Genomic DNA, 15,295 nt, shown 5'->3' on the forward strand with positions numbered 1-15,295 from the left:
TAGCCATCAAAGTTTGAAATAGCCAATTGTAATCGCCGATGTGATCGCAATGTCGCAGCCGCGAGTCGCTAGTGTGATACGAGCATTAGATTCTTCCAGCGATCGCCTCCTCGCTTGTCAATATACAATACATATTTACAAGTCGATCGATATCGATCGAGAGTACGTGCTTGAAAAGTCGAAGGTTAACATCTAGGACTGAAATTTATCTCAATGCAATTCAGTTATATTTACACCGATTCACGCTTTTATACATTTAATTTATACAGACGGCAAGTAATTTACGTTAAACGTATTCGCCGATACTTTTCAAGCGGCCTCGCGCTTTTATAAAGCAGAATAACTCCAATTCAACGGCGGACGTTATCGCGCTTTCTATGTTCTTGAAAGAAAAGTTCCCGTATACTGTTTCTACGCGCAGTGAGTGAGAGAGCTCGCTCGTTGCGTAAGTAAATGGCGATTCATGCGGCACTTGGAGCGACGGAAGAGAACGCTCGGATATGACTTGGCCGGAGCGGCCGCGCGCGCAATTATAGCTCAAGTCATCGCCTTGCCCCGCGCGCGCAGACATAATTGAAATATCTCGTAGCTAGTGGAATCATTCGACCTGACCTCAAACCGCAAACCCATGAAATTATTCGTGCGAGCGTTGCCGCGCGCGTTTTAATACATAAAGCTCGACCCACCATTGTCCCGCACGAGCGCGTATTCATTAAAACGCATTATCCCCCCTCCCACGCCCCCTCACGTTACTTCTTTTCCTCTCGATCGATGCCGGAGGAGCGATCCGAGTGTCGCGCCTCCGCCGATTTCAATAGGGCTTCTGTAGCAACGCGCGGCGCCGAGAGCTCGCGCAAATCGATATATATATAGCGTCATTGGAAAATACAGCGCGCGACGCATACGGCTTTGCAATCCTCTCGTTCTCCTCCTCCGTTTTTTTTGCTTCTTTCGTTTTTGCATTTTCGTCGCATGCGCGGATTCCGCCGGCGAACCGTGTCTCCTTGCTTTACGGGGCATGGCGCGGGACCCAAGCCGGGATCTACGAGGATTTCCGCGTCGCTTGCAACAATGTCGTAACAATGTCACGGGGTGCTACATAGACAAAGTATGCGGGGCCGGAATCCGAGATGTACGCGGATACCCGGGGTGACGACGCGAAACGATTGAATATCTTCCCTCCGGACCGCGGACGGGCGCGGGCTCCGTCTCGCTCTCGCGCCGCGATGCGCTCCGTGAAAGGAAAAGTTGGACGGACGAGAGGACGTTAATCGCCGCTCCCGTCCGTCTCCGCGCGCGTACAATGCTCCTCTTGAGACCCTCGGCCGCTCGCCGGCCGCTCGACCCCCGTGCGCATTAATACGCATCGCGTCGCGGCTTTCAGCGAGCGGCCGGGAGCTTTCGGAAAGGAAATGGAGAGATAGCTGCCCTCGCCAACCCTTTTTTCCCCCCGTTTCTGGCTGTGCTACGGGCTCTACGCCCCGGTCCGCGTGACGCCGCTCGTAACGCACGTGCACCTCCCCCGTCCGCATCTTGGATCGCGCACAAACGCACTCGGGAGTCCGTTTCCGCGCGCGCACGAGCGAGGCCGAGGCCCCGAAAGCTCGCCGGCTCCCCGCGAGTGCTTATTACACATTCAGACTCTTGGCCTGTGCGCCGCGGCAACGTCTGCACTTCAGCCCGCACGTTTCTCCTTCCGCCACCGGCGGGCCCGGAAAAATCTAATTGGCTCGACGTGCGACGGAAGCGTTATTTCTCCGCGCCGCACGTTTTTCCCTAGACTCGCGCCAGGATTTGGACTCGCGACGCCCGCGACAAAGAGAAGAAATCCGAGTCGAAATTTCGGTACTGTTTTGACACTTTTAGGGACAGTTTACACCTACTTAGCTGATCTATACACCTACATAGACCAGCGATAACCTACTTTGATGGCATTATATTTTTTATTCCCCCTTTGAATCTTTAATTCTAAAAATTTAGTTTAGCTCCTACTTAAAAGGATCTACTTTAATGCTAAATTGGCAAAAGTAGAAATTTTCAACACTGTCGGTTTTAAAGTAGGAGTCAATTTTGTACTTATTCGACATCTTTTACTATCTTAAGTCCTGCTATATAATAGAATTCAAGGTTCAACATAGGGCCAAAATTTCGACTCGGAAAAGCTATCATATTCCTAGTAGCACGGTGCATTGGCTAAACATCGGCTAAACAGTGGCCCAATGTCGGTTCCATTAGAGACGCATTGGCCGATATTGTTCAACGTAAAGCCAACATTGGCCGTGGAATAACTGGAGTAAATATTGCACAGTAATAATTATATAATATTAGATTTGTATTGTAAGTTCATTGGCCAATATTTAACAACGTAATAAGAATATTGGCCCAAATTGATACAATATTAGACCAATATTGCTGAATATTGGCTAAACAAGAGAAGGCGTCCATCTTGCAACATTGGACCAATACACGAAAGACCAGTTTCTGCTCGATAAAGTTTTCATTCATATAAGCACGTGACTCGCGCGTATTAATATTTTCCAAAGAGTTAATCGCGCGGACCAATTGATCGCGCGGGGCCGTGGGCGCGGAAATAAAGATGCTACGTTTAAGAAAATTCGCCCGTTGGAATTCTCTTGGAGCTTTCCTGTCTGCTTGCAGGCGGAGGAGCTGAACACCATCGTTGGCAATGCTTTCCGCATGGCGTACGTGGCGCAGCTTCAGCGCCAGCCGATCCTTCAGGATGTAATCTCACCGCGGTCGACGGCATCTTATCGCAAGGACAAGCAGGAGCATCGAACGTCGTGGGTACGTTTCAAACGACATCGGGACGGCGGATGTGGTTGAACAAACGAACGGGAAGACGCCAATTTCGCGGGGGCACGGACGACGAATTGTTACCGGCGCGTCTTAAAACTGGCACCGTGCAGTCTAAAGTGCTAACGAACTCATTTATTTTTGTCGCCGTCAGCCAGCGAGTTAGTTTGAGTTAAACTTCACAGGCCGGTATCGTGCCATCTGCTAGTTTTCTCACAAAAGCGCCGTAGATTGCAATTAAGTAGTTTTAGCAATTAGCGGACAGTTCCGCGAGAGAGAGAGAGAGAGATCTCAAAGATCACGCTTGTTGATTACGCCCGCCGTGTCGCGGGCCGTTTATTTCGCCGCGCGAAATAAATAGAGGCGCGTGGAAAGGAAGATCCACGGGATACTTCAATCCGAGGGGTAAATCGCTGACCAAAATCGTGACACCAATGCCTGCTAATGCCCCCTTGGGAAAAATATATAATACCTTAGGAAACCTAAGATTTTATTTTTGAAAAACCAGAAATACGGAAAGTAAATTTGGACACTTCAAACTTCTATTCAAGGTAAACTTAAAACTTCCTTTAAAAGGAAACTTTAAGAGAATTGTGAAAAGTATGTGATATAATTTATAATACCGTGTGCGATTTTCTTCTTACGAGAAAGCGCTGTGCCGCGCGGCCCTCTAGCGGAAACTTCGATAGGTTTGGCTATCTGACAATTACTTCAAGTGTCCAAAATTGCTCTAAAAATGCTTAAATAAACTTTTAACTTCTTTAAGTAAACTCTTAGATTTGAGAGATTACTTTTATGAACTTTAATTTCATTTCAAGTAAATTTTCCCAAGGGCCCAGTGGGCATTGCTTTATCTTATTATCTTATTTCATCTTTACAACGCTCTAACAAGGCTTAATGCCCAGTAATGCCGCAAATCTGTACACCACAATGCCCTCAGCGGTTTATCCCTCGGATACTTCAATCCGGATTGAAGTAGGGATAAATCGCTGACCAAAATCACACACACCAACGCCTATTAATGCCCAGTGGGCATTACTTAATCTTATTATCTTATGTTATCTTTCTTATCTTTTAGATTCTTTATAAGATTATCTTTTTATCCAGTCATGCTCTGTCAGTGCTCAAGCTAAGTTCACGTATAGCCCCAACACTGGCATAACATTTTTGGATTATAATGACTATCCTCTCAACACCACCATAATACATGTGATTCCATGTACACGACTACCACAGTTACGATCGCTTGAAAAGGACCAAAACCCATGGTCGAAACGTCGCGATACTAAACCTTTAAAATTGCCAGATATGGTCAACCAAATTTGATGTTGTTAATTTTTGCTGGCGACCCTGAAGAATTTCAGATCAGTTTCTAATCTTTTTATTTAGATTATCTTTTCAGATTCTTTGTAATACCCCAGCAAGGCCAAATAACACCCACTAATGCCCAAAAAATGCCTAGTTATGCCCGAAATCTACACGCCACAATGCCCTCAGCGGTTTATCCCTCGCTTGAACCGTTAGAATTGACAAAGAGCGTTACGATCCAATCCGCCGCGATCGTTGTAACTGTCCGTCTCAAAGGCTCCTTCCCCGCGAAAATGGTTTGTTCGTCCAAGTCGCGCGACGAAATTCCTTGTCCCTCGGCCGGAGACTACTGGGGCGTCTGCTGTACGCCAGGAAGCAGATAGCCGGTACCGCGCGTACCGGGATGCGGTCGCACACACGTGCGGCAGTAAGGCAGCGGCCGGAGCAGCTCTCGCGGAAGAGCCTCTTAAATATCCAAGACGCGCGAGACCACGACGACAACCGTGTCCTCCGCCGACGTAGTCTCACTGGGGCCACCGACTCCAGTAGGTGTCCCGTTTACAAGCCGCGTTAATTATAAATTCGACCCGAGTCTCTCGCTTACCGCCTCGCGCCGCGTCGCGTCGCGTTTCCAAGCAAACGGTCAGTCCGCCACGGCTCGCCCGATGGTCCCCGCCGCGAAATCGCCTTGGGAACCGCGCGATTCCGCCGATGAAACATTCAAGGAGGAGACCTGGATTCCGACTCCGGTTCTGCCTAATAAACGATTCGTCCGGGAGAGAGCCACGGATTTAAGGCAAATGATTGCGCGCTGAAGGGGCAACCCGGCGAGCTTGAGGAAATAATCGGAGGCCCTCTTTAAGTACACGCTGTCGCGACGGCGGGATATAATTTTGGCAATGACCGCCGTTTCGTTTGCAGAACAAATCGCCGGCCGCAGACGACACGATCGCCGCGGGCGCTTGCAGGAGTCCGTCGTCGAACTCGTGGCTGAAAAGTCGGACGTCGCCCACCACCAGGCCTGGAAGGGGTCCGTCCGCAGCGGATATGAACGTGCAGCTCGGCAGCGCCGGCTCGCCCACGCTGCGGCTCGCCGGCGTAAAGGTGATTTCACACGAGTGCAACAAACTTGGCCGTGCAAGCGGAACCGGCCGCTATTACATTATTCTCGGATGGCGTTAAGCGAATTAGCCCGGCTGGCAGCTTAGACTAAATTAACTTGGAGATCACAAGCGCGGCCGCGGGGACGCAGGCGTCCTGCATCTGCGAAAACGCGCCCCGAATAAACCAAGTGGTTTCGCGCGCATGACCTCGACGAATTCGAATGTTGTAGACGCCGAACACGATCCCGGGTCTACGGCCGTCGTTCACGAACGTCCTCGGGCCCATAACGAGCGTGAACGAGCCGAAGAGCATATCCCAGCAGAGCACGCCGAGCAGCGATGAGAGCAACTCGCCGACGGAGCTCAACTCGTACAAGAGGCTAACGGACAAGCCGCCGCTGATAAAGCGGCTGGCGATGGGTTTGACAGGTGGACGCGACGTTCTTGGGCTCAACGGCGAGGATGACAGCTGCCCGCTCGTCAGCGGTAGCAGCACGCCGACCAGCCCGTCGAACAGGCCCCATTCCGGGGGCTACATAAACGAGGCGATCATCGACTCGGAGGGCACCAGGCCGTCGTACAACAAGATCCCGCCGTCCGAGAGCCTCGACAACACCATCAACGCGTCCATCACCAACGCGAAGAACTTGAACATCGAGAACAACAGGTAAGTCCAGTCGGAGTTCAGTCTCTCCCGCCCCCTTCCTCGCGCCTTTCCGGAAACGCGCCGAGGGATCGGCGCGAATCGTGAACGACAGCTCTTTCATTTTCAGGATAGGGCACAATTGCCCGGACTCGGGCACGGAGGCGGAATTCAAGTCGAAAAGAAGATCGCAAATTAGCACGTCGAGCAGCTCGGTGCCCGCTGACGGAAGTACTCATGGCTCCACGCCAACCCCGCCGCCTTTACCCGAGAGAACAGACAGCCTGAATAATCGAAGCGAGGAGGCCGAGCTACGCAAGGCGCCCTGGTTTCAAGCTGGAATACCCAGGTTGGTCCCCGCGACATCGCTGCATGTCGGAGTAAAATATACACGCGCGCGCGCGCGCGCGCGTGCGGTGCCTTCTCGATGCGCCGAAATAGCACGTCGCCCCCGGCTAATTTTAAATATTCGTCGAGTGATCCAGTCCACAGAGTCCAGGCTTCCAGCGGCCGTGTCTCTGTGACTGGGACACGCAAATCCGATCGCGGCCGTTTCCCGGCAAGAAAAGACGTCCCCGCCCCATCAATCATTAATACGACGCGAACCGTGATTCCAGGGAGATAACGCTGGAGGTATTGAGCCAAGAGCCGGAAGGAGCGTTCATGGTGCGCGAGAGTACCAGCAAGCCCGGATGTTACGCCCTCTCCCTCCGTGTGCCCCGTGAATTCCAGCCGAGCGGAATAGCCCATTATCTCATAATGCGTACAAACAAAGGTTACAAAATCAAAGTAAGTCTCCCTTTCTGTCTTCGGCCGCCCTTTGCCGAGTATCGAGTATCAAGGTAGTCGCGAGCGGCGCGCGAGCGAGAGTCAAAGCGGATTCTCTCCCGCGCCTCTCCGGCGCACGGGAGTATCCGCGTCGCCGTTAAAGGGCCGTAAAATGGAAAACTAAAATATCCGCAAACTGCTCAGGGTTCCTCGCCGAGAGTAACAGCCGCCGATTTGTTTCAACGGATTCGCGCGAGGCTCGTCGGGGGGTCCGCGGTTTTGCGATGAAAAATTCAAATTTTACCGCCGGCATCTCGGCGGGAATGTAAATATATTTTATCTTAAATGGAGCGCGTCATTTAAACGCTTACGAAACGGATTCCGTTTGGTCACACACACACGCGCGCGCGAACTAAAATGCGAGGGCGAGTTGATGTCGATCTGCCGGCGAAACTAGCCGGCTCACCGCTAACATTTTGTTTACCGGATCTTCGCGTTCGCACAAAACTGGACGTCGGCTCTACCGAAGTAAAGCTCTTTTTAACGCTCGAAATAATACCCGCGCTAGAGAGAGAATCCTCTTACATGAGCGCAAGTTAATATTGAAATAAGCTCGCGCGGGATGCTAATGCGCGAAGGGTCGAAGGGCTTTTAGTAGCCCGGACATTATACTCGGAACTACCGCGCCCGGTGCCGAGCTAGCCGTGCATTTAGCCATTCGGATACGTGTATTTAAATGGTCGAACTTCCTCCCCCTCGTAGGATAGATTAAATGAGTTCGCGGACTTTGATAATCTCCGAAACCAGTATAAATGAGTTTTGTTGGATGTGCCGCGGATGCCGTGGGGAAATCAAAACTCCCGCTCTCTCTCTCTCTCTTTCCTGCGCCCTCGCCCTCGCCCTCGCAACGCGACTGCGGAATTGCATCGCGTTGTAACAAGCACGGCGCCTAGATTTGAATGAATGCCGGTGTGCGGATAGCCCTGATACGTGGCCCGTGTATGATACATTTAATATCAGCCTCGTTACGCGCCGTGTTTCGCAAACGCGACTGAAAATGCGAAGCAAAGATCACCCTCCGACCGACTGATATCGCATTTCATTGTCCCGGCAACGCGCGTTACAACGGTGCCGGGTATCGCGATAATGTGCATAATATTAAATGATACAACGTGCGCGCGATAACCGGAACAATAAGTTCCGGTTACGTTATTTATCGGGGGTGGCTTGTTCCGCTTGTCGTTTCGAACTGATCTCCGGGCCGCGCGACGGCGTCCCGTCCGGTTCGCGGATTACCTCGGGCTCCATTTTGAGACGACGTCTTCGTTTTTACACGCGCATTTTTACTCCAATAACTCTGTAGCGCGAATTTTTTTCCACCGGCGGAGCCGTTCTCGGCGTTTAGAAGCGACTAATATCGCATTTTATTGGCCCGGCAACGCGCGTTACAACGGTGCCGGGTATTCGCGATAACGCGCATAATATTAAATAATGCAACGATGCGCGCGATAACCGAAACAATAAGTTCCAGTTACGTTATTTATCGGGGCTTGTTTCCCCCCCCCCCCCTTTGTCGTTTCGAACAAATCTCTGAGCCGAGGGCATCTCGTTGGATCGCGAATTACCTCGGGCTCCGTCTCGAGACAATGTTTTCCTTTTTACACGCGCGTTTTTATTTCAATAACTTTGCAGCGGGATTTTTTCCACGGGCGGAGCCGCGTTTTAGAAGCGAAAGATTTTGCCGCTGCACACAAAACTACGTCTGTGGCGCGTTAAAGAAATCTGTTTTTTAAACGGGGAACTTGTAGTCAACCCAACTGGCATATTCCTTCGTTTAGCAACTACAAAAGGTTTCGACCCGATTTTTGGGTCCTTTTCAAGTTATACTAAGACAGCCATCTTAGTGTAACTTGAAAAGGACCCAAAAGTAGAGTCGAAACGTTGTATTTGCTAAATAAAGGAATATGCCACTTGGATCCTTTTCAAGTTCTACTCAGAGAGTCTTCTTAGTATAACTTGGAAAGGACCCAGAAATAGGGTCGAAACGTTGTACTTGCTAAGTAAAGGAATATGCCAGTTGGGTTGACTAAAAGTTCCCTATCTTAATTTTTCATCACCACTGGTGACTGTAACTTCTTTCTTCGTAAATCTGTTTTTATTCTTCCCACGGACGAGATGAAAACGTCCGTTTCGACAACGTTTACGGCCGCGAGCGAGAGCGGGGAGATGTTAGCGGGCGAGACAGAGCGATGGATAAACTGCGAATAAGCGTTAGACTTAATGCCGATGGCAGCGTACACGGTGAACGCTGCAAAATCAATAATGTATGCATGTTTCAGGGCTTCACGAAAGAGTTCACGACGCTCACCGCGCTAATCACTCACCATTCGGTCATGCCGGAATTATTGCCGTGCCCGCTGTCGCTGAGCCGATATAATCCGAGCTTCGTCAAGACCGACTCCAGCAAGGATTTCGCGGACATCGACTCGGACCCGGATTACAATACCCTGGCGGATTTTCGCAAAATGATGGCCGACCTGAATGTCTAGAAAACGATCGTCGAGAATCCCCTCCCTTTTCCCTACCCCGCGCTTTTTTTCTGCGATTTCTCGATTTCGCCGGTTGAAACCAGTTGGTACCGCGAGGCACATGTTCGGTATATTTGTACCTGGTTCGATTATTGTGCCATTTGCATTTGCACGTGTAAAGAGCCGACGTTAACTCGCGACCGTCGTCCGCGCGAACAGATCTCTCGGCACCGGCGCAACGCGCACGCTTGGACGACGCTTAAAGTTAACGTATCTATGTTCCGGAAAGACTCGCACAGCCACCAGTGATACATACTCGTAAGTCATTAATAACGGTAAGAAACGGTAGCGTAGATAATTTAATAACTCCTAGTGTTACACACGGACGCGTGGACTGGAATAGCGATGCGGGTGTTTTTTGTTTTGTTTTGTATCACAGCACGCGCGCGCCTAGCGAGACGTTAGTGTTAAGCTTGTTACGGCGGACGAGGTGGGACAATCGGCGTCTGTCGAATCTTCAATCGGAGTAAATTATTATGTCCGCGAAACGGGATGTACGTTCGAGCGATCGTTACGAGGTATTATATATTTTTTTTTCGCGGGTTAAACGGAAGTAAATCGAGTTTTGTTATCGTTTGGATCGCCCCCGACAGTTGCAACGATGCCAAACGATTCGTATGAATATATCCTTGTTATGAAACAATAGTCGTGCGATTGGAGAATTAAGGAAGATAAGTGGAGCGAATCAATTCGTCGCGGAAGGTTACGAAGTTAAAAAACGGTTTTCGAATAACTTTTAATTTATAATTAAACCGTCGGGTTGGAAGGACGTTAAAAATGCACGACGATTCTGAAGGAAACTGAAGGTGATACGCGGAAGATGTGTTCTCCGGGAGAAAAATCGATCACTTCCTTCCGGAGTTTCGTTACATTAAGATACTTTCCATCCAGTTCCTCCCCTCTTGCAGCTTCACGGCGTCTGAAAATAATCTAGTAATTTTTATTCGACTGAAGTTATTTAATATCTTTTTCTGTAAGAAGTACGGAAGCACGATGTAAAAATACACGGTGAAACGTTGCGCGCGTAATCAATTTTGGGGGGGGGGGGGCAAATTGTTCAGCCGCGACGATTTGAAGGTTTCTGATTGGTCGCGAGTGCGCATCCACGGGAATGTTACACCTGGTATTCTCGCATCGTGTACGGAAAGCCCGTATCAGACTACGAACCGAGGTTGGATTGAAATTTGACTAATCGGAGTAAAGTTTACTAATTTCAAGTTTAGCCACTTTTACCCTAATTGGCCAGATTTCAATCTGATCTCAATCTCAATCCGCAGCCTGATACGGGCCGAAGGAATATTGAGGATCGTGTTACCATCGTCACACATAACGTAAACTATATTGACCGCTCCGGAAACGTAAAGGCTATAATAGTGCAACCGCTTGGACTGGACTTGACAATTAATTGAAATGCTTGAATAAAGGTGAACGATACGAAAGGAGCGTCCACATATTCTGTACCTCGAAGAGAGTTTGAATCGCTTGGGAGCAAATTAAGATTTAACTGGTCCATTGTCGAGCCTGTACACGACGGAGTTGGATTCTTTATCATTTAATCGCATTCCCGATGGTATATCGCAATCCGATGCTATATCGAGGACCAAAAACGAAAATAACATTTATCGACATTTCGATGGAAAGAGAATTTGTTCCCGTTTAGTATTGACTGTTGAAAATGGAATAAATAATCTCGATTGCCACATGTTTCCCATTTAATATCTCGTATAAGATAAAGTAGGAAATGTGCAGATTTATTTCTCGTTCCACGGTAAATGGAATAGTACAAAATTATTGGCGGATATTCTATTATAATTTGGCGAAATCAAGAGAAACGAGATGGAGATGACGAAATGGGATACTCTTCGCTCTTGGTCCCCGATCGTAATATCGATGTACATGTGTTTATATGTATATATGTTATAATTATTCTCATTCGCGCATTATATTTCCACACGTATATTTAATTAGTAAACGTCAAAGAGGATTAGTAAACGGCATGGAATCTTGGAAATGTGATTACGCCTAAGAGAGGACACAGAACTTCCTCGAAATTTCGACTCGGCGAAACACGAATTACTGTAATAGGCGATAATTTAGTTTCTCAGCTATCCTAGTCTTGTACAGAAATTTCGTGCATAGCTGCGACGGTGAAATTCATACGATTATGCGTAGGTAACTATCGTATTTAAAAGGTTCTCGGCGGCGACCAGACACTGAATCGCGTGGCACTTTTTTATACACCGGAAAGCAATTACTTCGAGTATAACCACCACGTATTAACAACTTCTTGACTATATACGAGCTACTAAGACTACATCGAAATCTCTAAACTGCCAGCGTAACATTTCATCAAAATCGTTCATTACAGCCATCGCTCATTACGGAAGATAAAGATTGGATTCGCTACGATCTCGGTGATGAAATTTTGATGCTGTAGGGATATACGAGAATGTAAAAGCGACATACAGCGTACATTTTTGTAGCATCAAATATGAAATTTTCCAAAGTGATATAACGGTTTCGATTCCTCAGCGAACGGGACAAATGCGAATGCACCGATAACGTGTCGACAAGTTTCATATTGAGATTTATATCTATGTAACGCGTTGTGCTGGGAGAAAGCTCAGAATGATTGCGTATCATGCATTGAAATCGTATGTATGATATGTATAATAGATTTCTGCGAGTATGAATCGCTGAGACTTTCTTCTCCTACAACGTGTTCCTGCGTAAAGCTTGAACGACAACGCGAATTGCTAAGTTATTGTAATAACGAAACGAGGGGTCTCATAAAAATATGTCTATATCTGCAGAATATCATAATTAAATCCACCACAAATCGTTTTTTAAGATCACGCCTGCAATTGCGTAAAGACAGATGATGTGTCTTGTATCATTAATTTCATGCACACGCGCGATCTAATCTGTCGCGCGGAAATTACAAAATAGCGTCTTTGGAAGTTAAAAAACGAAGAAGACCGTTTGTACCACGAAATCGATCAATGCGTGCTAAGATAATCGCGCAAGAAACGCAGCATAATTAACTGTTGTAATGTACGCTACGCATGACCATTAATCATTGCTTGAGGTTTGTAATGTTTTACGAATTTATTATCGCGATGCGTTGTATAATGTCAAGAGAAATTATTTATTACAATAAATATAATACAAAGAGTACTCGCCGATCACGTAACATCCTGTACAAATCTGACAAGCACGAAGATCGATAATTCATGATAACCAACGACTTGGTGAAGAAAGGCTGAAATGTGATCTCGCGTACAATCGCGTCGGATAAACGAGGGCGTGCTGCTTCAGCTCTCTTGACCCACAACGTTCTTTTGCCTTTCCGACACGTACGGTACTGCCCCCTTCTTGGAATGATAACGCCTATTGGCCTCCCTGCGAGATAAAACATTTTAATAGATATCGTTGAAAAGTTGTATTGAAGATCCACGAGTGTTGCGATTTAGCTGTACTTACTTGCGTCTACCCTTCTCGCGGATCGTCCGTATCTCGGCTCGCGCGTTGTATATGTGTTTCGGCACTTGTCGGTGACGTGCGATCCGTCGGACTTCCGGGTGCGCCGCGTACTTCTCTTTCAAGGCATCATTGGCGAGCAGCGCATTTCTTTCTCTGGCTCTCAGCTGTTGCGAGCGGGAACAGGGAGACAGTTATCGATCATCATTTATGCTAAAGCACGCAATGTAAAATTGACGAGATCGCAATGTTGACGCTTACAATGCCCAATTTTTCCGACGCTTTAGCCTTCCATACGCGGAGATTCATCTCGTCGCTGCCGCTAATCACGTATTTGTTATCGAGCGACCATCCCACGCAGGTGAGCCTGTGCATGCGTCGCGTGTGGTACACCTCTCGCGAGTGGCCTTTATTCACCTCGAAAATGCGGATCGACTTGTCGTAGCTGCCCGAGACGAACTCTCTCCCCGTCGGCGAATAATCCACGTCTATCACGGCCTCCACGTGATCCATGTGCACGTTGACTGGCGTCTTGAACTTGCGTATATCATATGTGTACAAGCTGAAACAAACGGATTTACGATTCGCGGGAAATTTGCGTAATCTCGCGATAAGCCTTTCTCGCATCCTCCATTATATCTCACTTGTAATCTTCATTGGCGCAAGTAAAGACGAAAGCCTCCATGGGATTCCAAGAGAGCTTGTTGCTCCGTAATCTCATCACTATCTTTGTTAAAGGTCCCGTCTCTCTGGTGTCGTACAAAATTATGCTGCGATCGCTGACGCACGAGGCTGCAAGTTAAATCTGAGGTAAGATACTTTGATATAAAGCGCAGACGTTTAACTTGAGATGTTGCCGACATTTCACGCGGAAGAAATTCAATTAAAAATCTAGCACTCCCGTCGTGTGTCGTACCTAAAAGATCTGTCTGTACAGGATTGAATTTGGTATCAATTAGACTATCCACGCCCCATTTAAACGAGCGCAGCGGCTCGTTGCGAGTATCCTCCCACATCTGACATATTCCTTCCCCGCAGGTAACAAACACAGGTTTGGTCCGATGGTGGGACACACCGGTTAGCACCGTCTGTCGGAAATGCAAGAAATCGCTTGAAAAAAATCTCACGTTTGGCGAGTCTTAAGGTGAACCATAAGCAGACGCGTACTTTGCTGGCGATAGTATTCACGGGCTCGTCCTCTCCGCCGGCGGACTCAGCGTCCCAGGTCTTGATCGTCTTGTCGTCGCCGACCGTGATGAAGCGCTTGCCGTCCGGCGCGTACGCGATGCCGCGAACGATGCCGTCGTGTGCGAGAAGCGCGCGCGTGCACGCGCCCTGGCTGAGGCTCCAGGCTCTCACCTCGCCGTCGTAGGCGCCGCTCAGGAGGGTCGACAGCTGCGAGGGGTGTTTACACATGCAGGACACCGCGTCCTTGTGGCCCTCCAGGCTGCCCAGAAACGGCTTCGCGAACACCCTCTCCAGTTTAACGGCGTTGAGCGCCTTCGTGTACTCTCTGGGCGCCTGGAAGGGATGCAAGGCGGGATCGAAGTTTCGCGGGACTGCAAAAACGGCATCCGATCATTGCCTCGTCGCGTCGCTCGCTGCAATCAGGTTAGGAATCGGCGCGACTCGCACAGACTTACTTTTGTGAATGTCCCGCTTGGTCTCCCGCAGGTACTCGTCAGGATTCCTGCTTAGCACTTTAACCTTCATTCTCGAGGCAAGACCACGCGTGCTTTTCTACCGAAGAATAATACATAAAAGTTGTCTTCCCGATTCCCTCCCACGTGTTCGCCGGAGATAAACAGAAACTGTGGGTGGAGTAGAGACAGCTAGACCGCACTACCGCAGAGCGCCGGAGACAAGTGCGCCCTCTGAGAAAGTAGACGTCAACTATGTCCATCGCGCTCGGTAACGGTGTGCGCGTACGTACCGAGCGTAGGTGACGTCTAACTTTGTCAGGGGCGCGTTTGTCTCTAAAGCTTGAATGAATAAACTGCCTACAGATCATTATTGCATGTCGAAGTATCTGGAAGACATTTTAAAATTCTACAGACGTTTTATGAATTTGTCAGAAAAACGTCTGCGCGGTTTTCAGAAGTTTTATTTGCGATACTTTTAGGACGTTCTAGAAAAGCGTAAAATTTTACTTTAGAAAAATGAGAAGTACAAAAGTAAAGGAGGGCATAACTTTTAATCGGGTTTCGTTACCGCTCGGAGATCGTTTTATTTCTATGTTTCCTTGTGTATGTTTCTTCGTAGAAACCGAAAAATGTCATAATAACGCCAGACTTAAGGAAAAATTGGTACATTGAGATAAAAGGAATAAAATTCTTATTCGCCTCGTTGTCAAATTGCCATCAGCTATGCTTCAATAATTACAATTTAAAAATGAATTCAAAGACGGAACAAATGCGATCGCAAAACGTTAGTTAAATTGTATTTTTCACTGTAATATTTGTCACAAAATATTTAATAACGTTACGCATATAAGAAACATGAAAACTTGAAGTTACGACAATATAATATATTAATTATATGACGAGATACCCTCCTTCTTATTATTCGAACTTGGGACTGACAGTGGTGAA

The 15,295-nt window shown here is 48.1% G+C and overlaps 2 protein-coding genes across 8 annotated transcripts in view; one reads left to right on the plus strand and one right to left on the minus strand.

The window, feature by feature from the left end:
* Window positions 1-10,181, plus strand: part of LOC105565763 (tensin-1-like) — a 137,491-nt gene extending 127,310 nt beyond the window's left edge. For 5 of the 7 annotated variants that reach the window (XM_012019215.1, XM_012019214.1, XM_012019216.1 and 2 more), the window contains 6 exons: window positions 2,659-2,805; window positions 5,044-5,226; window positions 5,456-5,892; window positions 5,999-6,217; window positions 6,486-6,657; window positions 8,976-10,181. In XM_012019215.1, coding sequence (XP_011874605.1) covers window positions 2,659-2,805; window positions 5,044-5,226; window positions 5,456-5,892; window positions 5,999-6,217; window positions 6,486-6,657; window positions 8,976-9,185 — 1,368 coding nt within the window. In that variant the 3' untranslated portion in view covers window positions 9,186-10,181. The remainder of the gene's footprint in view (window positions 1-2,658; window positions 2,806-5,043; window positions 5,227-5,455; window positions 5,893-5,998; window positions 6,218-6,485; window positions 6,658-8,975) is intronic. The other 2 variants (XM_012019219.1, XM_012019218.1) reach the window with 2 other exon arrangements.
* Window positions 10,182-12,353: 2,172 nt separating this feature from the next.
* Window positions 12,354-14,547, minus strand: LOC105565762 (DDB1- and CUL4-associated factor 13). Its single transcript, XM_012019212.1, has 7 exons — window positions 14,348-14,547; window positions 13,872-14,263; window positions 13,621-13,792; window positions 13,349-13,496; window positions 12,966-13,266; window positions 12,708-12,871; window positions 12,354-12,626 (listed from the first exon to the last, which is right to left on the minus strand). Exons 1-7 carry the CDS (start codon window positions 14,415-14,417, stop codon window positions 12,539-12,541), a joined length of 1,335 nt encoding a protein of 444 aa, XP_011874602.1. The 5' UTR covers window positions 14,418-14,547; the 3' UTR covers window positions 12,354-12,538.
* Window positions 14,548-15,295: the final 748 nt, after the last annotated feature.

Source organism: Vollenhovia emeryi, unplaced genomic scaffold (assembly GCF_000949405.1).
Source record: "Vollenhovia emeryi isolate VEMERY1.0 unplaced genomic scaffold, V.emery_V1.0 DF939149.1, whole genome shotgun sequence".
Lineage (NCBI taxonomy): Eukaryota > Metazoa > Arthropoda > Insecta > Hymenoptera > Formicidae > Vollenhovia > Vollenhovia emeryi.

Coding starts and splice junctions, on each gene's coding strand:
- LOC105565762 (XM_012019212.1), bottom strand. CDS start 14,417: ATGAAGGTTAAAGTGCTAAGCAGGAATCCTGACGAGTACCTGCGGGAG. Junction 13,497..13,620: donor TGTACAGACAGATCTTTTAG/GTACGACACACG, acceptor TTTAACTTGCAG/CCTCGTGCGTCAGCGATCGC. Junction 12,627..12,707: donor CGCGAGAAGGGTAGACGCAA/GTAAGTACAGCT, acceptor TTTATCTCGCAG/GGAGGCCAATAGGCGTTATC.